Here is a 23,288-nt window from a genome sequence, read left to right as displayed (position 1 = left end):
GCTTCACAATCAAGGACAAGAAAGATAAGTTTTCTTTCAAGAATCATATCCTGCAATCTCCTAGACATCCGCAGATGTTGTACCCATCCGAAGACACAACAGTGACTAAGAAGAAGAACAACAGAAGAAGAAGGAAGAACAAGGTTAGGCAGCCACAAGAAGAATCTGTCAACATGATCAACACACTCAGATCAAAGTATGACCACCTCCTCGCTTCACCATTCCTTGCCAAGAAGGATGATCCTAGTGTACCGATGATCGAGTGTACCATTGGACAAAGAATCTTCCACAATACCTTCCGTGACATTGGATCAGGTGTCAACATAATGTCCAAGGTAACATATGAATATTTATTTGGTAATGAACCCTTATACCCTACATATATGCAGTTGTAGATGGCAGACCAATCAATCCGATTCCTGTAAGGAATAACAAAGGACGTTATGGTAAGAATACATGACCACTTTGCTCCTGCCGACTTCATGGTTTTGGACATGGGAGAAGAAGAAGATGATACACTCATCATCCTGGGAAGACCGTTTCTCAACACCACTAATGCGATCATCTACATCGGATCTGGACAAGTCCACTTCCAATTCTCTAGAGAGAAGGTACGCTGTTATTTTAATAGTTATACCACTTATGAGCAGCCGAAGAAGAACCGCTCTAGGAGGAGACGTCGATCATCTCGACACCAAAATAATCAACTCCCAAGGGATGAAAGGGAAGAACCTGAAGAACCCATGAAAGACGAACCTACTATGTCTAAGTCCAGCCTACAAACCAAGTAGGTGTGGAAAGAAAATGTGACATCATCCGAGTCACTATCATGAAAGGTACAACTATCAAGGTCTCCATCTCCGAGACCAACAGATGCACCCAAGGAATAAACAAGAATGGAGTAAAGTCCTGTCCGAAGGACTTAAAAATCTGAACTCTCACCATAAGATAACAACGGTAGTTATCCATATTTACTTTCAAGCATTGCATAAATTATTTTTCACCTTAGCATATTTACTTTTCTGCATTAGTGCTGCATTTATAAAAGAAAAAAATTATTGCATCATAAATTCTAAACCCCATGTGAATAAATCTACGGTGTATAAACAACCGCAGGAATATTCACCGTGGTGGCATAAAAATAAAAATGCCATGCATACGTATTTCCTTTTCTGCATATAACAAATAGAAAATCCGAAAAAATGATGAAAATGAATAAGACAGACATCCTGCTAGAACTTTATCAATTAGAGAATATGTTTAACCTCACAAGAACAACAAATCTTCAAATGGCTGACCGCTAACCCCTTATCCTAATTCATGCCACGAGTTTTGGTGTTCTTGTTGGTATTTTACAGGATGGTACATATGATTAAGAGCGAGTTTACCCAGTTGTCTTCATCTCACTCCACCCGAAGTACATCTTCCTGAACCAATCCCTGGATGGATGGGAAGGACACCTGCTGGCAAACCCACTCAAAAAAGGATCACTCAACTTATAACATCTAGCTTGGGGGAAGAGCATTCCCCATGTATCTAGCTAAGTATTTCTTTCTATTTACTATTTTTATATTTGTTATATATTTGCTAAAGAAATAAAAAATGCATAACAAAGTAAAAAAAATAATAAAAAGTTATCTTAGCTAGTTATATATTATTAGGGTGTGATTTTAAGTCTTGAAAACAAAATAAAAAGGTGTGTTTAGTTTTCTTTAAGTTATGTTTTTAGAGCTAAAAAAATATAATAAATAAAAAGAGCTCCGAAGTTAATCTCTTGAAATGTAAATGATGAATAGTTGCTCTGTGGTAATTCCTTTCAAGTATCTAGTTTTTAGTCTTGAATTCTTCTGAGTTTTGGATATGACTATTTTGATATAAGTATTTACTCTGAACTTGAAACTTGTGGGTATCATATGCTTGATTTAAGTATAGTTAATTGACGGATATGATTTGAGAAGGTCTAAGCTACTGTTTATCTTGTTACAAGTGATACTAAAGTTATATAGATTTATCTTTTAAAAAAACACAAAAATGCTACATGATGAGTTCCTGTATAACAAAGCTTGAATTCCTACCAGAGCCATACATATTTAGACTAAGAACACTTCTACTCATATATGCTATTTGCTTTTGCATTGTGTTTAGTCAAGCTTTGTTGACCCTTACGAAAGATTTGTCATGCTCTTAAAATCAAGATCATGTACACACCACCCATATATGCACTACTCTTACACTGAGGGGAGACGTAAAAACATGTCATTCCATTTAGATCCACCTAAAAATATTTTACTCCTACATTGGGAGTGAACACAAAAAATATACCCTATAGAATATCCCCAAATAAATGCTCTAAAGTTCTTGTTGCTATCTTTTAAAAGTTTTGTTGCAGAAAAACAAGCGTGTGGCTATGCAAAAGTTATTCAAAAAAAAAAGAAAGTGTATTGAAAAAATGGATAAGTGTTCGAGATATCTAAAACAATAGATACTCAGATGTCAGCCTGAAAAAAAGAGAAGAAAGAAAGAGATGAATAAGATAGCTCATGTTTTCTTGCAAAGTTATTTTCAATTTCTAAAAGAGATATATATTTTCAAGGAGCATATTAGAATTAGGTTAGCCACCATATATATATATATCATACATATACACACATGCACATCTTAATTTGATTGTATGACTCAACTCTCTTTGAATCCGAAGTTTGACTTTACCATATATGTAGTGCAAGTATGCTCTTTCATATTTTTTCCACTCCTATGAGCTCCATATAAGCTTTAGTTGTAGGAAGAGAAAGACATAACATCACTATTGTCTTGGTAAGGATCCACAAATAACACATATATTGAGATATTTGAGAGTGTCATACAATATAAGTTCTAAGTTTTATTTTGAAAATTTACAAAAAAACCCGGAATACTAGTTGAACAAAGAACTTGACATAAGTGCTTGACTTGATCGTTCTGTATTTCGATTGCTCAAGCCCCAAGTGAAGGCTAAGAAGCCCCATGGTTGAAGATAATATGTGTGAGTTTGAAAGTTAGATCAGTTCATTCTAATCCGGAGGAGAATTCTTGTATGAACACATATGTGCTTTTAAGGAGTTGCTTCGATATTTTCAAAACTCCAGATCCAATTTTTACTAAATTTAATTTTGCTAAGGGACTAGCAAAGATTAAACTTAGAGGAGTTTGTTGACGATAGTTAACAACCATTATAAACCGTTAAAGAAATTTGAATAAGGGCATAAATATGATCACCAACAAATGTATAGGGGTTTAAACTAATAAATTCTACGAGTCTTGTTGAATCTATATTTTGTGTAGGGTTTAACTAGAGAAACGTCATGGCGCATTTATATGTCAGATTTAATTACGCTTATCCGCCGTGAAACGGACGATAGAAGGTCTAGAATTTTTTTTTTACACGGAGAGAGTATGTTTTAGAGGCTTCTGGCCCGGCCCGGCAGCCAAAACCGAAGAGTCACATCCATCTTCCACCCCTTCACCTTCTCCTTTCTTCAGCGCCGCGCCCGTGCACACGTCCGCGCCGTCGAAGCCGGCCCCCAGCCTCGGAGCCCTGCACGCTGCCGCGTAGGATCGGCTCGCTTCTGGGCGTCATTGCCGCCGACCTCCTCGTTCACCAATCTGGGCGTCATGTGCAGTGGAGACTAGGGCATCGATTCCCCTTTTCGGTAAGACGAAGAACCCTAGCTCGCTGTCACGAATTTATGTGGGGAATTGGGGTTTTCCCCCCGAACCGAACCCGAAATTTCATCTCTTTCTCTCTCATCAGTTCGTCGCGGATTTCTCGCTGCGTGCCGTATGGTGCGGCGAGTGATTCTCCAAGAAATCTGGGGTCGCTGATCTGAGGCCGCACAGAACGTAGCGGCAGCAATGATGATGTCGGACGACGACGACGCCGAGCCCCAGCTCAACGCGGTGGAGAGCTACTACTTCGTGGACTCCACGGACGAGATCGAGTCTGTCTGCTTCTCCACCCTGCCTTTCCGGTTCGGGGACACTGATGATCTTCCTGCTTGCAAGAAGAGGCTGGTGCTGCGTGGGACTGGTGACCCGGGCGTCAAGGTGTACATTGAGGTGGTGGCCTGGAGACTGGGGCTCGAGGGGAAGCAACCCCAGTTTGCGGTGCTCACAGCAGAAGGTAGACGTTGGGTACGACTCATTAGGCCCTTGAAGAGCTACGAGGAGATGATCAGGACTGTGCTGATCACGGCGCAGATGCTGCATTTTCTCAGGAGGAAGCCTCATGAGCCAGAGAAAACCTTGTGGAATCACCTTTGCAAAGTTTTTAAGTACATTCCTTGTCACACTCTGTTGCGTTTGTTCTTTTGGCAGATGTTGAACACTGATGCTTACAGATCTGACTTGCGTTTCTGCAGCAAGTTTGATGTCAGACCCTCAGAGGACGATTTCAGGAACCACCGCCCACTGATGAAGCAGTTCGCGACAAAAGATCCTGTCTTAGCAAAATCAGAGGTATCTGTTCTATTCTTGTTATCGAAATTCTCAATTGTGTTTGTTAGCATAGCACAATTGTGTCTATCATGAGCATGAAATAATCTACAAGTTATGAGGGGTTAATAACATAATCACCTAAGGTGGCATTGTAAATTAGAAAAAAATTGACACCCAAGTCGAGGTGAAGAGAACTCAAACCTAGGTGGCGGGGGTGTACACCCACACACCCACACCTCCAGCCAACTGTGCTAGGCTCAGTTTTTGCTTAACTAGCTGTGTTATGTAAAGTTGTAAATATTGTCCTTAACTCCTTAATTTGCAACAAAAAACACATTCTTGCTCTAAGATTGTAATTCTCTGGCATGTCTGTGCTCTACTATCTTTTAGCTACCACTATAACCCTTAGAGATGCAATATTTGATAATCTGGGTTTGTATTGCCATTGATTCGTTGTTTGCTTCTTGATGCTTATAATCTTAGTTGATAATTAAATGTAAAAGGACTGATCTGCACGTGATGCCAACTACAAGGCCTTTCTTCCATCTCCTATCTCTATAATTAACTAAAGTGATTGGAACAACTTGTCATTGTGCTTGATTGCTGTTATTTGCAAGTCAAACTGACCTGGTATGATGATTATTTGACTGATTTTGCTATGATGATTATCTGATAGATTTTGCAAGTATTTGTTGAAGGAAGATCTAGAAAAAATTTCACTGAGGTATGTGTATATGGTTCTGCATGATATTGAAAGTTTTGGAAGAGAAATTAACCACACATTAATTATTACTCTTAATATAATTTTGACTAGGTTGGTGCTGACCACATTGATGTCAAGCAGCCATTCATCGCTGATGATGAGGACATTGATGAGATGATTGTGGAAGATGCCGATAATGAATCTGATGAAGAGGATGAAGATTTGTTTGATTCAATGTGTGCTATTTGTGACAATGGAGGAGACATATTATGGTAGGTGGATTCCCTTGTGTGATTGAGTAGGCTACCTGAAAATCTTTTCTCTTTTCTTGAGAATCTAGGCAGCTTAGTTAGTATTTAGTTGTTCATGTCTTCAGTTGAGCACACACAGCATAACCATTTCAGATATATTTTACACGAGGCCATAACCATCGCGCCAAGCGGCTAGGATTGCTTTTGTAAACACTGTTTATATTATATACTAAACTTAGGAAGGCCCATATGTCATGCCTTAATCGGCTTAATGGCTACCTGTAGAGAGATCAATTGCTAATGTTAGGCTGTGAAGTTTGAACTGATAGTTAACACTATCATCATAAAATCGAAACAGAAGTGGTGGAAGAAGTATAGTGTTTACAAAAATGCTGCTCATTTCACTGATGGAAATTGCATCTTACTGGAAAAATAATATACATGGTCAGAGCTATATGTGTTACTATGAAGTAGATCATAGGAGTTACTCCATATCCTGAAAAGTTTTGTTATGGAAATTCCAGTAGTACTGTTGTTGATATGAAATGAAGTGTGATATATTGATGTACAGAAAGCTCCTAAATTTGATATTACTTTCTCCCCAACTGGATCAAGAGATTTAGTTCTACTGTGACACATGTCACATGAGCCATAACAAAAAGATAGATTTGATGGATTATATTTTGCATAATCTATACACAAATAACTTCGCTTTTGAGATCAAGTTTAGTCGTAAAGTGCTTGAGTGCAAACCGTGTTCCGAGGAGCAATTTCAAGCTTATACATTCTCTCACAGGTACAGGCTGAGATTATTTAAGTTTATAGTTTTCCTTAATATAGGAGCTGTATTAGGAAGAAGATCATGACAGTAGATGTTGAAGGTCAAGGCATCCAACTTCTATCTATAAATCTTATTCTCTAGATCTTAGCCCCAGCTTTTGCTATCAGGGCACTGACATGCTGGTGATACATGAGCCCACTGGCCACTCACTTGCACAACCTCAGCAGACTGGTCACAGCATTTGTGAATGCATATCAATCATCTGTATGGAATCTGTGGTTGTGTATTTATTGCTTGTGTGTTTATCCCTTGTAAATATTTTGAAAAAAATACTAAATTTCTGAAGGAAGTTTCTATAGACTTTATAGTTCCTTTTATTGCTAATACTTAATACGTAATTGAAACCACCTTGCATAACCTGGTTTATTGTGCCCTGTAATTATCATTTTTCTTATTTCTTCTTTTTTATGTTGAACTTCTTATGATTATCAATTTCCTAGCCATATAATGTCAATAGTCTAATTTTGTCTCGTATATACTTGTTCCAACTGTCCTGTGGCCATATTCTTGTGCTTATCAACATGTTAGCTATCTACTGTCCATATTCTAATCTTTTTCTTTTTGTGGTGTACTTGTTGCATATAGCTGTGAAGGCCCATGTATGCGCTCTTTCCATGCAAAAGAAGGAAGTGGTGAAGACTCCTACTGTGATACCCTTGGATACACTGAGGCAGAAGTTGACGTATGTGTTGTACCTCTAAGTGATGCAAACATTAACTTGAATTTCTTGTTATGATTTTTCTATATTGAAATTGTCTTTCTATTTTTTAGGCAATGGAATCATTTTGGTGCAAGAACTGTGAATATAAGCAACACCAGTGTTTCATCTGCGGAGTGTTGGAACCTTCAGATGGAGCAGCAGCTAAGGTATATTGGTACTCCAAAGAACAAATGGATTTACGAATAAACACCCACTACTTTTTCATCTGTCTTACACCTGCAAAGATCTTTAGTAAGTCTATATACAAGGAATAGGAGGTGAAGGAATATTTTGCTGCTTTCCTCCATTTGTATGTAGGGATGAGTGATCATGCAACAATGGTTGGGCTTATGAGCAAGGATACAAGTGGGTTTTGTTCATGAGTCCACAAATAGGCCATTTTTTCCTGGGATCTGAGGTCTGTAAAAATAACCTATTTGTGGACTCATGGACATGCCCTTTTGAAAATCCACTCATGATACTATGTCATAAGTGGGTCACTGGGAACAACTTTGCTTGTTTTTTTAGATAAGTTGTGGCTCTTGCCCTGATGTAACATCTGTATTAGTTACATCTTTTCACATAAAATCTAATCTGTAGCAGGATTACTCAGAAATCCCTGTAAAAAATTGGTCATTATGACTTTACACTGTTAATCTGGTAGCCTTATGATTTTGATTGGCTTCCATCTGATTTTCAGTTTGCAGTAGTTTCTCCTTGCTGAATACTCCCTCCATCCCATAATAGAAGACCTTCTAGCATTCAAAACTTGTCCAAATTAGTTGCCATTCTCACTTCCGAATACATCTCTCTGTCTCTCCTCATTTTTTGTGCACTCCACCTCTTTCACTTCAACTTGATTCCTGTTTCCAAAGTTAAAAAGTCTTCTATTATGGGACAAAGGGAGCACACATCATGGTGTTGTCACATTGGCACACTATCCAAGCTGTAAACATTCTTGTCCAGTTACAGGATTAGGGCCAGTTTGGCAGAGCTTCCCTTCTTGATTCTTGAGCTTCGATAGAGTGATTCTGGTGGGGGAGCAGGTGAGAATTGATTATGAAGTGATTCTAGTGGTGATTGAACGAGGAGCAGTGGGGAGTGGTGGAGAGCAGGTTTTTTTAGCTCCTAGCTCGTAGCGTAAATGGAGAAGTGATTCTCATCAGCTCCCCACCAGAATCCAGTTCCATTTTAAGCGTTTGGTAGGGATCCACAGAATCTGCTCTGAAGAAGCTAGGAGTGAAGCTCTGCCAAACTGGACCTTAGGCTTTGAACTTCTATAAAACTAACTCATCCTATATAGGAGGACTACTACTACAAAGTTAGCAATGTTTATGAAGGTGGTGATAAGGCTAGTTTGTATTCTGAAATGATATGAAGTATTGCAATGGTTCTAGCTTCTTGACTGTAAGGTCGTTTGACACCAACCATCAATGCTGGTAGCATCAGTGTGTATCTGATAATCATAGGTAAATACTTTAATAGAGGTAGCATGTCCCTATTTTATTGCCTGGAGGCATATTTGCAGGTGCAAAGTCTTGCTTTGTGGGTAAAGAGGCATGAATATGTTCTACTAGCACTTTGCCCGTGTATCTTCTGCAAGGCTTAACATGGAGCCAAATTCAAACTATACCAGACTCCAAACCCATCCTTGGGGCTATACAGATCCACACAATACCTTGGCTTAGGTGGCCCAATATAAAACCTAACCACATTGCTGTTGGGATATAAACTCCACTGCAGTACTGCACAGAGCTGGGCATCCTCTCCTACAACATTAGCACCCATGGCAAGCTGCAGCATTTGTTGCTCCACAAGCTCAAGCAACAGGCCTACAAGTACTTGTTTCTTTTGCTTCTGTTAGGGGCTGAGCGTGATCCGCCGAGTTAACAGCCCACTAGAGCAGGTGTTTCCAGAAGGTCTCACCGGTGGTTATCCCTTTGTCGTCAAGTTACGAGTCAGTTGAGAAGGTTATCTTTAAATAAAGAAGTGTGTGTGTCTGTATCCAAGAGTAAATTACTCTAGCGGTCCCTAAACTATTATATCATTCTCATCCAGGTCCCTAAACTATGAATTGCATATCTAGGTCCCTAAACTATTAAGTACCTCAACCCCGGTCCGATGTGGCACTCCAACATGGAACCGACATGTGGGTCAGCATTATGTTACATGGGTAGTCCTTAAACTATTATATGGTTCTCATCGTGTGTGTGTATCCAAGAGTAAATTACACTAGCGGTCCCTAAACTATTATGTCATTCTCATATGAGGTCTCTAAACTATGAAATTGCATATCTAGGTCCCTAAACTATTTAAGTACCCCAACCCCGGTCCAAAGCAGCCATGTCGCAACCCATTAGCTGATGTGGCACTCCAATATGTGTGTGTGTATTCATGAGTAAATTACACTAGTGGTGCCTAAACTATGAAATTGCATATCTAGGTCCCTAAACTGTTTAAGTATCCCAACCTCGGTCCAAAGTAGCCATGTCACAACCCATTAGCTTACGTGGCACTCCAACATAGAAATGACATGTGGGTCCGCATCATGTAATTACATGGGTGGTCCCTAAACTATTATATGGTTCTCATCTAGGTCCCTAAACTATGAAATTGCTTATATGGGTCTGAATCTATTTAAATACCCTAATCCCACTCCAAACTAGCCCCTTCACACCCCATTCATTACGCGGGATAGGCTTATGAGCCTTTGCTCATTGTTGACCTCCTTGCGTTTGCTTCTCAACTTGTCTGGGTATGAACATATTGATGCCGCCTGCAAGCACAGTTGGATGGGGCCAGGCATTGTTGTTGGGTGTGCGCCTCCACCACGGTGATGAGGAGCTATTGGCCAGCATGCTCACGAAGCTGTTGCATAACAGCCTTGATGCACCTGGACATGAAGCCGAGCTCCTCATAGTTGCAGCGTGGTAGCCGATGGAGCGAAGCACGGTGAGCGCATCGGTTTATCGGCAGAGACAGGTGGCTGCTTTGGACCGGATTGGAGTACTTTAATGGATTATTAGGAATCTATATGTGCAATTTTTACTGTTTGGGGATGTGGGTGAGAATCACATGATAGTTTAGGGACCGTCCGTGTAATTATGATCGGTGGACCCACATGTCGGTTCTACGCTGGACGCCATGTCAGCTAATAGTGTGTTGTGGCTGCTTTGGACCGGGATCGGGGTACTTAAATAATTTAAGGGCCTAGCCATGCAATTTTATAGTTTAGGGACCTAAATGAGAATGGTGTAATATTTTAGGGACCGCCTGTGTAATTTAATGGAAAGACTCTAGAAACCTCTTCTTAGGGATCCCAGCTATAAATATAAGTCCGTTGTTTCATGTAATGATTAAGTAAGGAATAGAAGGGACAACACTCTGCTCCCAAGCCTCCTTTTCCCTGTAGCTGCACTCTTCCCCAGTGCAGCTGCTGCTTTTGCCGTTGCCTTCAACAGTGGTTGCCGGCTATCATTTATTTTGCCCCAGTTTCCCCTAAATTCCTCAAATCCATAATCCCAATCATAGCACCCAACTGTTTTTTTTTTGGAATTACAGGTGCTTTCAAGAGTCCTTGATGGGTTTTGTTACTGAAATCAAAGCCGTGGTCTATGGAATAAAAAATTAAATATGAAATGGTTTGCGAAATTGAGCCATTGGGAAAAGTTATTCTCTTGGACAAAAAATGTTGCAGCTATCTTAAAAATGTTTTTCTTGCTGCTATTGGGCTGTACTAGGAAGGGCGGGCCTGGTGCAAGCGGTAGAGTCTTACCGCCTGTGACCGGAAGGTCCCGGGTTCGAGTCGCGGTCTCCTCGCATTGCACAGGCGAGGGTAAGGCTTGCCACTAACACCCTTCCCCAGACCCCACACAGAGCGGGAGCTCTCTGCACTGGGTACGCCCCTTTATTGGGCTGTACTAGCTGATTTATCGGATGGCACATTGGTGCTGATACTGACCTCTGATGAGGGCATGTTGTGGGCAAAAACTACCCAGTGGGCATGGGAATATTCAGTCGCTCTCTCCCTTACTCACTCACTCCCTCTCCTGTTTCATTCAATTAAGATAGAAAGAGAGTTTACAAGGACCGAGAGGGCAGGTGTGCAAATGCCTCCCGGCACAACACCAGCCAGCACACAAGAACTTGCGGTCCTGGTCACTCACACCTTCTCAACAATCGATAGAAAGAGCTCCTGCCCGTTTCATTCAAAAAAGTTCAGTTGCTATCTGTATCGATTGTGCCTGGTCGCCGTCAGCTGGTCATTAGCATCTGGCTGTATAACTCTTTGAAATTAATCTCTTTTTACCTGTGGCAGTTTCCAAATTGAGCAACATTATTGTTCTAGCAGTTTGGAAGTGCAATCTGACAAACTGCTACTCCAGATCACTTAATTGCTATGCAATTTCAATTCAAGATCTACTTTTATTTGCTAACTCCTGCACTGCTCGTTAGGTATTTTTATGTAACAATGCTACATGTGGGCACTTTTACCACCCGAAATGTGTTGCCCAGCAACTTCACCCTAACAACATTGATGAAGCCTCAGAATTGGAGAAGAAGATAACAGAAGGGTTTTCATTTACGTGCCCAATTCACTGGTGCTTTCATTGCAAAGGTTTGGAGGATAGAACACAAGGGCCTTTGCAATTTGCTGTTTGCAGACGCTGTCCTAAGTCATATCACAGAAAGTGTTTACCAAGGTTCTGTTATAGAACAAGCTCTCTGTCTTGCTTTTTAAATATAATATGTGTATAGTCTCTTATTCTTGAAATATTTGGAATTGTTTCGCAGAGAAATTTCCTTTGATGAAATTGAAGAGGATGGCGTCATCATACGGGCTTGGGAATTATCGAAAAGAATTTTGATATACTGCCTGTATGTAACCTTGTCACTTTTTAAATTCCTTGTATATATGCTGCTCAGATCACAGACTTCTCATAAACTGTCACAGGGACCATGAGATTGATAGTGACATTGAGACACCTGTCAGAGATCATATAAAGTTTCCAAAGATTGAAAAACCACTTCAATGTGTAAAGGGTGCTAACTTGTTGCCTAAGAAGAAAAAGAGGACTTACAGTGAAACAGTTCTTGAGCAACTGCCAAAAGATACTGTGAAGATGGAAAACAAGGTTCGCATGCAAGAAAGAGAACAAAACAAACAAAACACCAGAGAAGTTTCTGCGAAGAGTTTCACTGAAAACCCTGTTGACAGACCTGTAAAGAAAAAAGCCAAGTTGAAAGAGAAAATACAGTTGCCATATGTGGCCAAGGATCATATTGTAAGCAGTAAAAAATCTGTGAAAGAGCAAGAACAAGAGTTACCTTCTTTGCCCTTATCTGCCACTAGGAAGATTCCCCCGAGTTTATTTCCTAGAGTGGACAGTGAAACTGAAAAGAGGTGAGTCACTTGGGTATAAACTATAAAGTACTTGGGAATGAAATCTCCAGTTGACATGGTATGTGACTTTGTGTGCAAAATTTGCTAGCATGCATGAGTTTCCTACATGATTCCATCAGACCGGATGAGGGCTTTGGAATTTTGTTTGTTTATCAGGTCTGATGAGGGCATTGAAATTTTGTTTGTTTATCATGTCACAGAATCCTCTTCTGTCTCAAGTTAATCTCATGTTTTCATGTTAATGCCATGTATGCACATTCTATATGATGATGGCAACAATGTTTGAAGTCTGCATACTGTTATATGACTATATGAGATCTTCCATTTGCAGAGTGGTTACCATATTGGGAAATAAAGTCTCTTCGTTGACAATAGAAGATGTTAAAAGGAACTGCAGTTTGCCATCAACTCATGTATACTCTGGCAGACTGACTGACAAGATACCACAGGGAAAACTTGAGCGTTCTGTTCAGGTGCTTCCTTGTTCCATCATATACAAATTAAATTCATGCTTATCATTATTTTGTTTGACATTTTGAGGATGCCATTTTAGGCTGTAGAAGCAGCTTTAAAAAAGCTGGAAAATGGAGGTAGTGTCAATGATGCTAAAGCAGTATGTGAACCTGACGTTTTGAGACAGCTTACAAGGTGGCATGTAAGTAAATACCGAATACTCCCTCTGTCCTGGAAGGCTGGAATATAGTGCATTATGACTTCTAAAAGTTGTACTGAAATATAATGCATTCTACATGGTGTCAATGCTTATATTTGGTATTGTTAAAAAGGAAACCATAATTTGAGCAGAAACACATTAATTGGGTTTAATCTATGGTTACATGCGTCATTTGAGGATTCCCTTAAGTTGCCTTAAAATTTTTGGAATGCACTATATTACAGGACTGAAAGAGTAGATAATTATCCATTATTTTGCACTACTTGTTTTTTGTTGGCATTTAGTGCAGTGCTCCCCTTCCTGCTTTGAAATCCCTTTTGTTACACTTTCTGTGTACTTGAAGCAGATCTGCAATAGATGTGGTTCTGAAGCACGATATATATTTTGTTTATTTATGTCTCAGTCAGTACTTGGCTTGTTATTTCATCACTATACTGTCATCATCAATAAATCTCTCCCGGGTTTCATCTCCATATGATTATCTGTCCCCAATGTTCTCCATATGATTATCTGTCCCCAATGTTAGTACATTGTACGTGGGGCAAGTTCCAAGTTTGTCTCATTCTATTTTGATGGACATGACATTATCAATATATTGTTTCTAGATGGATACATAGTTGAACAAAGATTTCAGTACTGGTTGTTATAATGGACTTGTGATATGTTGCGGTCACAAATTCTCCTCGTTATCGTAGTGTTTCTCTTCAAGTTGTTTTCATTAATAAGCACTTACACTTTAGCTAGTAATCAGCCAAATTACTAACTCATATTTTTCTTCCTCCTGCCAGAGTAAACTCAGAGTATATATATCTCCTTTTATTCATGGCACAAGGTACAGTTCTTTTGGTCGACATTTTACAAAGGTGGAGAAACTTGTTGAGGTATGTTGAAATCCACCTATTATGTTGAGATAGCATGTGTAATAGGGGGTTGTATATGAAAAAAGGTTATTACATCACTTTCTTAAACTGTAATTTTTCTGCATCTGTTGTGAGATTTTACTTATTCATCTCGTGTGTTGTGAAATTTTTCTGCATCTATTGTTGACGGGCAACATCACCAATAGCATTTGTGAAATGACATGCTTTCAATTTGCTAAACTGTTGAAAAGAAATCTCTGTTATAATTATGGGTTGTGTTGGGTCCTCGAAACACACATCTTAATGTATAGATTTGCTTTGTGCGTCTCTTGAACTTGATTCATGTGCACTTTGTTGATAAGTGCTGCTGTGCTATCCTCATGGAAAATATAATCTCAAGACTTCAGAATAAGAATATGAATGCGGCAAGTGTGTTAGTTTATGCGCATTGTACACATTTTCCACTGCTCACTGTACAAGGAGTGGGCATGTGTGAAAATGAATTGAGAGAAAAAGCTAGGAAAGAAAAGGCTGCATCGTTTTTGTATGTGAGATCCCATTCATATAACTTCTAAAAGAGCTATAATCTGTTATTTCTTTTGATTGAAACATGGAGATGGCTAAGTTATGGACATATCTAATTTAAGCAGTTTGAAACTTCTCAAGACTGCAACCACTGGAAAATCGAAACCAAAGCTAAAGTTCAACCACAGAAAAATGTGTGGTCCATGGATGAAAGGAACCATACTTCCCATTCATATCTGTTATTTCTCTTGATTTAAAATGGGGATGGCTAAGTTTGGACATATCTAACTATTGAACTTAAGCAAGTTTTGAAACTTGTCAAGAATGCAACCCATATATAAAAAAAAAACTAAAGCCTCAAGTTCAACCACAGAAAAAAAATGTGGTGTCCGTGGAAGAAAGGAATCATTCTTGAAAAACAAAGTATAACAGAAACAAAGTAAAATTTGCTCTAAAAATGGCACCTACAAAAGAAAGAATGTTTGTTTGAGCTGCAGCATTTGGGCTTTTGGATCAAAAGCTAGCTTTCTAGCTTTTGGTTTCCGGTTCTTGTTTTTTTGCTATTGGTTTTTGTAATAAATTTTGAGCTTCTCAGCGTACCAAAGCCAGAAAAGCTCCTCAGAACATCCTTTTCAGCTTTTAGTTATTTTCCTTGGAAGCCAGCTTTCCAGCTTTTCAAAAGCCAACTCAAAAGCTATGCTGTTTGTTTCAGCTTCTGGCTTTTGGCTGGCAGAAGCCAGATAAAAGCTGAAACAAACAGGGCCTCAGAGTAGTGCCACTATGTAGCCAGAGCTTGGTGGCTCCATTCTCACCTTCATCACTGGTACCTACACACCTGCCTCCAGGTGTGCAGGTGCAGCTGCCTTTGGCTCTTCACTGCATGGATCTGTGGAAGCCGAATGTTTCTGCTGGTGCATGGCAGGCACACAACGAGAATGGGGTACCAGGCTGAAGAATTTTGCTATTTACTAGTGAACTTGTGGGACGGGAATGGGTGGGAAATGGGTTGCAAGAAGAAATGGAAGGAGTGTGATTATGTCAGTTTCAGGGGTTGAGGCTGTATGAGGAATTGGGGTAGATGGAGGTGGAAGGAGTTGGGATGAGAGGAAAGTTATGGATTTCTTAGTACCTAATATATTGTGTACCAGTCATCCCCTTCATATAATTCGATATCATTATTCTTCATTAATGTTCTTTTTTCTTTGTACAGATCGTTGATAGACTTCACTGGTATGTGGAACCTGGTGACACGGTATGTTTTTTTCCTGGTATAAGCAACCATCAATTGATCTTTCCCTCCTTTGAAGTACTTTTTAGCAGTTTCAAAATAAGTCATCAAGCGAAAGAAAAACTCTAAATGTCCTGTGCACATATACCTATTTTTGGGTATTCATACCCACTCTGCAAATCCGCATCCACATCAAATGGGTAGGGTATGGGTAGAAAATTATTTACCCATTAGTAATGGGTAGGATCTGGATATTACCCACTACTAGTACCCAATGGGCCAAGATTATCAAGGAGTATTCCAACTCCAAACCGATTAGCTTGATCATTATCAAGTGGGTTTGGCCAAATGGGTATGTATGAGATATGGGAGGGTGAGAAATGGAAAATGATGATCTGGGTTTGGGTGTGGGCAAGAATTGAGTGTGCCCAAGCCCTCCCTAGCGAGTGGTGAGAGGTATAGTGCATGTATTACTTGACCCATTGTTTTGTATGTCTTTTGCCTATGAATGTCTGTAATCAAAATGACGTCCTAATGCATGTTAATATGGATCATACATTTGACATATCATTGTAGAGATCAACTGTGTTAGACTGTGGTTCTTATGCTTATCAGTTTCTACACATGATATAAAATGGATTTTTAGTAACAGAACCAGGGGTGGAACTGAAGGTTCTTAATGAAGGTATTGGCTAAGATTTGTATTGTGTTCAATATTTTGTAGCATGGCGTCTTTGTTTGTCAATATTGAAGTTATACAAGTAAAATTGGTTATAATGTTGTTTGTTACATAAATTTATGAACATCCTAAACTCCATTGATCTTGCAGATAGTAGATTTCTGCTGTGGCGCAAATGATTTTAGCCAGCTTATGAAAGAAAAACTTGACAAAGTTCAGAAAAAGTGCAATTTCAAGAATTATGATCTTATCCAACCACAGGTAAGATTGATGACAATTGAGTCCTTTGTTTGATTTTCCTTTATAACATGACCTTTTTTGTAACATCAAATAGAACTCTTAGAAGTTGGTGCGTGAATTACATCTATGGGTGATTTTTAGGGTCTGTTTGCTTTTCATCCAGGCAAAGCCTGCCTGGCGCAAGCGGTAGTCTTACCGCCTGTGACCGGAAGGTCCCGGGTTCGAGTTGCGGTCTCCTCGCATTGCACAGGCGAGGGTAAGGCTTGCCACTAACACCCTTCCCTAGACCCCGCACAGAGCAGGAGCTTTCTGCACTGGGTACGCCCTTTTAAAGCCTGCCTGGCGCAAGCAAGCATTTGCCTGGGTCTGTGATTCATGCCTGGTTCACATGATGCCAGGCAGGCACTGAAGCAAACAGCTCCTTACTGTTTCATGGCCAGAGAGTTCCTTTACTGACTTTTAGTCCGTTGTTATTGATTCCAATTTAACTTATTATTATCATGCTATTCATTCAAAGCTTCACTTAAAGATTTCAGGGTTAGCTGTTGATCATGATTAGTTTCTCTTCAGAGTTCTGGCTTCATGTAACATGTAAATGTATGTGCTTCCTGCATTGCAGCATCGCTTTTGCTTTGAAAAGAGGGATTGGATGACTGTGCAGCCAAATGAGCTGCCTCGTGGATCCCAACTCGTATGTTCTATTTGTTATTTATTGAGACAATTTAATCTATCTTATATAATTATAACATTCATTTGTTTATTGAGTAGATTATGGGGCTTAATCCACCTTTTGGAGTCAAAGCAAGTCTTGCGAACAAATTTATTGACAAAGCATTGACATTCAAGCCTAAGCTGATTATACTAATTGTCCCTAAAGAAACTAAAAGGTATGCAACATATTCCTGTTATCCAAGTATTTTGTTCATAACATCTCTCACATTTCCTTGGGAAATTGTGTTTCCTCTACCTTCATCCACTGGATACACAGGTTAGATCAGAAGAGGACACCTTATGATTTGATTTGGGAGGACAGTGAGGTTCTTGCTGGGAAGGTAATAACTTAGATTACATTATATTGAATTTATTTTGTTTGTTTTTCTCTAGTTGTTTTACCTAATATCTTTCTTGAAATTGGCAGTCCTTCTATTTGCCTGGTTCTGTGGATCTTAATGATAAAACAGTTGAAGGGTGGAATGCATCTGCGCCACCCCTCTATTTGTGGAGCCATCCTCATTGGACTAAGAAGCACATGCAAGTGGCTGAAGAGCGTGGTCACACTTGTATGGGGAATATAGCTTGCCATGTTGAAGAGAATAATCTTTCAGATGATCTGTGCGTGAGGAAACAATCTGAGGCTACAAACAAATGGAACCCCAGAACAGGGAAAGAGACTACATGCAATGACGGAAAGGCCAATCTACTTGATGATGGTCCTGCTAAGAAGCAAGCAAGATCTGAAGAAGAGAAGAAAACTCTAGTGAAGATAGAACACCATGTGAAAGAGGCTAATATACCAGATAACCTCTCAGTGAAGAAACAAGCTGAAGCTTCCAGCAAAGTCATCTCTCATTCTGGAAAAGATAGAGAGAATGGCAGGTACAACAGCAGGAGATATGATAACAGGAGTAGGAAGTGGACACCTGATCACGTAGAGAGCCTCCCCCCTGAAAAGCAAGTGGAAGTTGCATATGAAGAAACAAAAGTTATTATTCCTAGCAAAAAGATTACTCATAACGAACAAAGAGGTGCTTGCCGTGAAAATAGAAGTTCTTATGTGGAGGAAACTAAGAGCGCTCAGTACAACTATGAGAAAATTGCAGCAGGGATGCTGAACATGAGGTCCAGAGAGGGAGGGGATTCTGACATGAGTATCTCACCCCCAGCCAGTAGCAACGCTCGAAGCAAATCCATGAGCTATTCCCCCTCGAGACCAATTGAACACTTCGATACGACAGCTCACTCTGTGCTCAATAGGGCTACTCACCATGACCTATTTCCTGTTGCTAACAGGAAATATGAACCTATCTTTACTGACATTGATGATAGCTCAAGGATGAGGGGTTTCAGCATCGAAGAAGTGACCAAGCCGTATACTACTGCTCCAACCAGTGATCCGTACAGCTTGCGGGCTAGAAGAGATGGCAGCTTCTGCAGGCATCCGAGCTCAGAGGATTTAAACATCAATGCTGATAAGCCTATGCAAGGATACAGTGCAAGATATGGACAAATTGGTGGTGACAGTTACCCACAAGCTCGTACTGTCCCACTAGCAACAGACTCGCAAACACATCAAAGAATGCATAGTGGAACAAGTGCTGATAATTACCTGTCGACAAGATACTCCCTTGGATCTTCAGGTGCTCGCTTTAGCCAACCAGCTTCAACTGTTCCCTGTTTTGGGCTCCCAGGTGCAAGTTCACAACGAGGGTCAAGCTCAGTAATGGACAAGTATTCTTATGGGCTCTCGGGTCCGACTGTACCACAGAGCTCAGTCATTGACAGATATGCTGCATCCCTCGATGGAACGAGCTCCTTGCCTGAACAGTACCCGTTCAGACAATCTGGCTCTTCCCGTGGTGGGTGGCCTCATATCTGATCGCTGGAACTTGTTATCAATTTTTTTTTAAGGCAGAAACTGTGGGGGAGTTCCCCACAGTACTTCAGTTATCATTTTTAAAGGGGATATATACATGTTATCAAAGCTATGCAGCTTTTGACCTGACCTGGCGCAACATGGTAACTATGTTAGTACTCCCTCCATCCCAAATTGTAAGTCATTCCAAGAATCTTGGAGAGTCAAACTTTTTCAAGTTTGACTAAAATTATAGAGAGAAATACAAAGATTGATGACATTAAATAGGTATAATATGAAAATATAACTAATGAAGAATCTAATGATACTTACTTGGTATGATAAATATTATTATTTTGTTATATAAATTTGGTCAAACTTGAAAAACTTTGACTCTCCAAGATTCTTGGAATGACTTACAATTTGGTATGGAGGGAGTATTCCACAAGCATGCATCCATGCAGGGTTGTGTGTTAAGCAAAATTGTTACTTATAAGGTAGTTCCATGCTACATGTAAGAGTAATCATGACAAATGCCATGCCAGCACCTACGATATATGCCCCGTCCTTGGAGATCCGACGACATGCTCTTTAGCAGCCCCGGGCATGATATCACTGATTGTACAGAAAAATGAACGACTCCTGCCTTCCTTAGAGTCCTAATATAACATCTTTTGTTGCAATCTCTTTTGCATAGCATTCTCGGGGAAATTGAATGGCTGTGACACATACGCTGCCTGTAAGTTACGTGTTTTAGATATAAAAGGAACGAAACCCGGCTTCATCCCTTTGAACCAAGGGAACCAGACCTGGTTGTAACATACGCTGCCTGTAAGCTATGTGTTTTTTTAGGTAAAAGGAACGGAATCCGGCTTCATCCCTTAGAACCAAGGAAATCACACCACATATTATAGAAGATTGAACTAGCATAAAAAACAACTTAAAACTTAGTCTAACATTATTTGGTCATCCAAAGGAAGAAAGAAATGCAAAGTTGTTGCTTCTAGCTCTCGTTACATTTGGTAAATATGTTTTTTTTTTCATCACAGTGTTGTAGCTTGGTACAACGTCGTAACCAGAGTGTTCCCCTGAACAACCTGTAAAAAAGGTGTCCCCTGAACAAGACCTGGAAAAATGAAGGTTAGCATTTGTAAGAAACAACTTTGTTCTTTGTAAACTATATTGACCACCAAATGGATGCACCTATTAACAACAAAGAATTATTTATCTCACGTCTTTGTTTGTAGCATCTATGAAAAAGGTCAATAACATCCGAAGGTAGTCTTAAGCCTAAAACAATATGTACTGCTCGTCAAAGAAACATTGCATATAGGCAATAAAAAACAAGTGTTGAATTGTTTCATTCTTGCAATAGAAGGCACAATTCTCGTTCCATTTTTTCCTTGATATCTTTGGTTAAAGTAACCCCCGTTTTAGTGTAGTTACGTGTATCTATTTTGGTTATAATTCATCTGCAAGAGTTGGTCGATTTGTAATGTTTTGGCTAAGAGCATCTCCAATAGATTACTAATCTAGCATCTCCTAAAAGTCTATATAAGTGACCTCTTATATTATTAGTAATGTAACTTTTTCTTCTCATCTCATATAGATTACCGAATACCTTCAAAGTGGATAGGGGAGAGGAAGTTGATCACCTACATTTGAGGGAGAGAGGAATGGATTTTAAGTAGTTACTTAAAACTTTTAGGTAACAATCCCTTATATTGTATATTTTTAGTATTGGGATGAGATAAGTAAATTGTCAGGTATGCTCTAAGATCCTTGTTAATTCACAAACTCATAGGCAAAGGGCTCCTGAAACCTCTGTCCCTAACTCTTATTCTCACCCTAGCTCAAAGGGCCCCCACCATCTACTGTATCTCACCCGTTGCTGAACTTGGAAAAGGGTGATGGTGGGCTTCCGGTACGAGTATATGACCTCTTCCTCATCGGAGAGGGATACTAACATGTGTTTTGGGTTTGAGAACAAATTGAGACGTGATGATCTTCTCTATGTACTTAGATGTAATTGAAAGTGCATTTGCCCCCTATGTGGGTTTTGGTGTATTGATGACATCCAAATTAGGGACTAATGTGATCTTAATGAGATATGTTGCAGCTATTAGTCCCATGAAAGATTCAAAGAGTTGATAAAGATGAAATGGTATCCCTCAATTCTTGAAGTTGTAAAGGCGGACGAATTCAAAACGATCTCCAAAGGTTTTAATTTTGTTTTTGAGTTTAGGATCCGCCGCACTATAAAGAGGGATGCAAGTTTAGTTGGTCTGAGGAAGATAGAGTGCTCAAGCATTTAAATAAAATCAAAAGAAAGTCACTCTAGCACTTCACGAGCACATAGAATTATTTTCTGTTGACTTTCGGTGTCGGAAGTCCCGACGTAAGTCGGAACTCCCGACAGTCGGAAGTCCTGACCTAAGCCAGGAGTCCCGGCACCTGTGCTTCTGACTGCTCGCTGTCTGTGACCGTCGGAAGTCCCGACGTTCGCCGGGAGTTCCGACACTGACCTGACCCAAGCCGGGAGTCCCGGCCTCAGCAGTGCTGGCTGTTTGATTAACTGTGCACGTCGGAAGTCCCGACGTTCGTCGGGAGTTCCGACCGTCGGAAGTCCCGATGTTTGCCGGGAGTTCCGACACTGACTTTCACCCGTGGACTTCTGACCCTTTGGGAACAGTATTTTATGCCAACGTCGGAAGTTCCGGGATCTGCGTCGGGACTCCCGACGTAGATCTGAACGGTTGGATTTTCACTTGGAGTATAAATACTCCTCTCTTCACTTCTAACCGTTACAGACTCATTTCACAGTTGACTCACTTCGTGCTGAACAGCTCCCAAGCAACTAAAGCACCCCTCTCCTTCCCCCTTTGCTCCAATCTTCGATTCCCTTAGTTTTTGAGTAAAAGGAGAGTGGATTAAGTGAGAGCATCACTTTGGAAAGCTTGAGCACTTGATTTCTTCGTCAAGCCGGTTGATTTTGCGTCTATTACTCTTGGGGCTTTGCCCCTAGCGGCTAGGCGTTGCCCTAGAGCTTCCATCTTGTGGAAGAGGCCTTGGGAAGTTTGTATCACCCTTCGATTTCTTAGTGGAAAGCTCAAGTGACCTTTGTGGTCGCTTTGAGAGAGGCAAGGAGGTGGAAAAGACTCCGACCTTAGTGGTCACCTCAACAACGAGGACGTAGGAGCTCCTTTGTGGGGTTGCCGAACCTCGGGATAAATCCTTGTGTCCCGCGTGCTTGTTGTTGTTGTGATTGCTTGAGATTACTTGTATGTGTTTGTCTCCTTATCTCCAAAATCTCCATTTTAGGGTTTGGACTCGATCTACGGTTTGGAGGCATTACGGCGTCAAGGGAGTGACCCAACATCTTCACCAAACCACTAGGAAGTGAGGTTGTAAGTTTATTTATCCGCAAAGTTAAATTTGGCACTGCTTTTGTAGTTCACGTAGGCGTCGGAACTGCTGACGTTTGCACCGGAACTTCTGACAACGTCGGGAGTTCCGACCCAACGTCGGGACTTCCGACAGTGGCTGACAGATTTGAACTTAGCATTTGCAGTAAATTTTTAGATACGGCCTATTCACCCCCCCCTCTAGGCATTGTTAGATCCTTTCAGTAATGATCTCATCTTTGTATTTTAGGATGAGGATTGTCGCATCTTGTGTTTGGTTGAGGGGATGTGTAACCTTGTGCTACTAGGCTGCCTTGTTTTCTACTACCACATCATCCTCATTTTGGCTTTGTTCGGAATACCCCTTTTGTTTCCAATCAACATTGTAGGCATTTGGGTCCTCTTCACTAACTCCCAAACTTGGTTTTCTCGTGAAGTTGTTGAGCTCTTGCATGTATAGCATTTACTCAATTCGTATCTCTCAAATGCTTCAATCTATATTTGATGGTTCCAACTTGATGAACACAACATGAGTAGTGCTCACAAAATGAAGCGATGTCTTGATCTTGTTTGCACACCACTCGTCAAATCTCCAACTATTTGATCCAAAGGATGATCTCTTGCAATTGCTTGACTTATTGTTGGAGGGCCACTAGAACTTGATGGTTCAAAATTGGATTGCACATTTGAACTTGGACTAGCACTTGTAACTTGTATTTGATCATGAGAGCCTCT

General features: G+C 40.3%; 1 protein-coding gene across 1 annotated transcript; it reads left to right on the top strand.

Moving 5' to 3' along the window:
- Positions 1-3,467: 3,467 nt before the first annotated feature.
- Positions 3,468-19,296, top strand: LOC136532204 (protein ENHANCED DOWNY MILDEW 2-like). The gene is made up of 19 exons (XM_066524799.1): positions 3,468-3,689; positions 3,791-4,310; positions 4,398-4,494; positions 5,150-5,197; positions 5,288-5,448; positions 6,854-6,950; positions 7,040-7,135; positions 11,424-11,671; positions 11,763-11,846; positions 11,923-12,372; positions 12,704-12,845; positions 12,926-13,027; positions 13,834-13,926; positions 15,641-15,682; positions 16,488-16,598; positions 17,197-17,268; positions 17,346-17,464; positions 17,566-17,629; positions 17,716-19,296. Exons 2-19 carry the CDS (start codon positions 3,892-3,894, stop codon positions 19,171-19,173), a joined length of 3,903 nt encoding a protein of 1,300 aa, XP_066380896.1. The 5' UTR covers positions 3,468-3,689; positions 3,791-3,891; the 3' UTR covers positions 19,174-19,296.
- The last annotated feature ends 3,992 nt before the right edge of the window (positions 19,297-23,288 follow it).

This window comes from Miscanthus floridulus, unplaced genomic scaffold (assembly GCF_019320115.1).
Source record: "Miscanthus floridulus cultivar M001 unplaced genomic scaffold, ASM1932011v1 fs_550_2_3, whole genome shotgun sequence".
Lineage (NCBI taxonomy): Eukaryota > Viridiplantae > Streptophyta > Magnoliopsida > Poales > Poaceae > Miscanthus > Miscanthus floridulus.
Note: the sequence above shows the minus strand (reverse complement) of the source record. Positions and strands in the feature narration are given on the sequence as shown.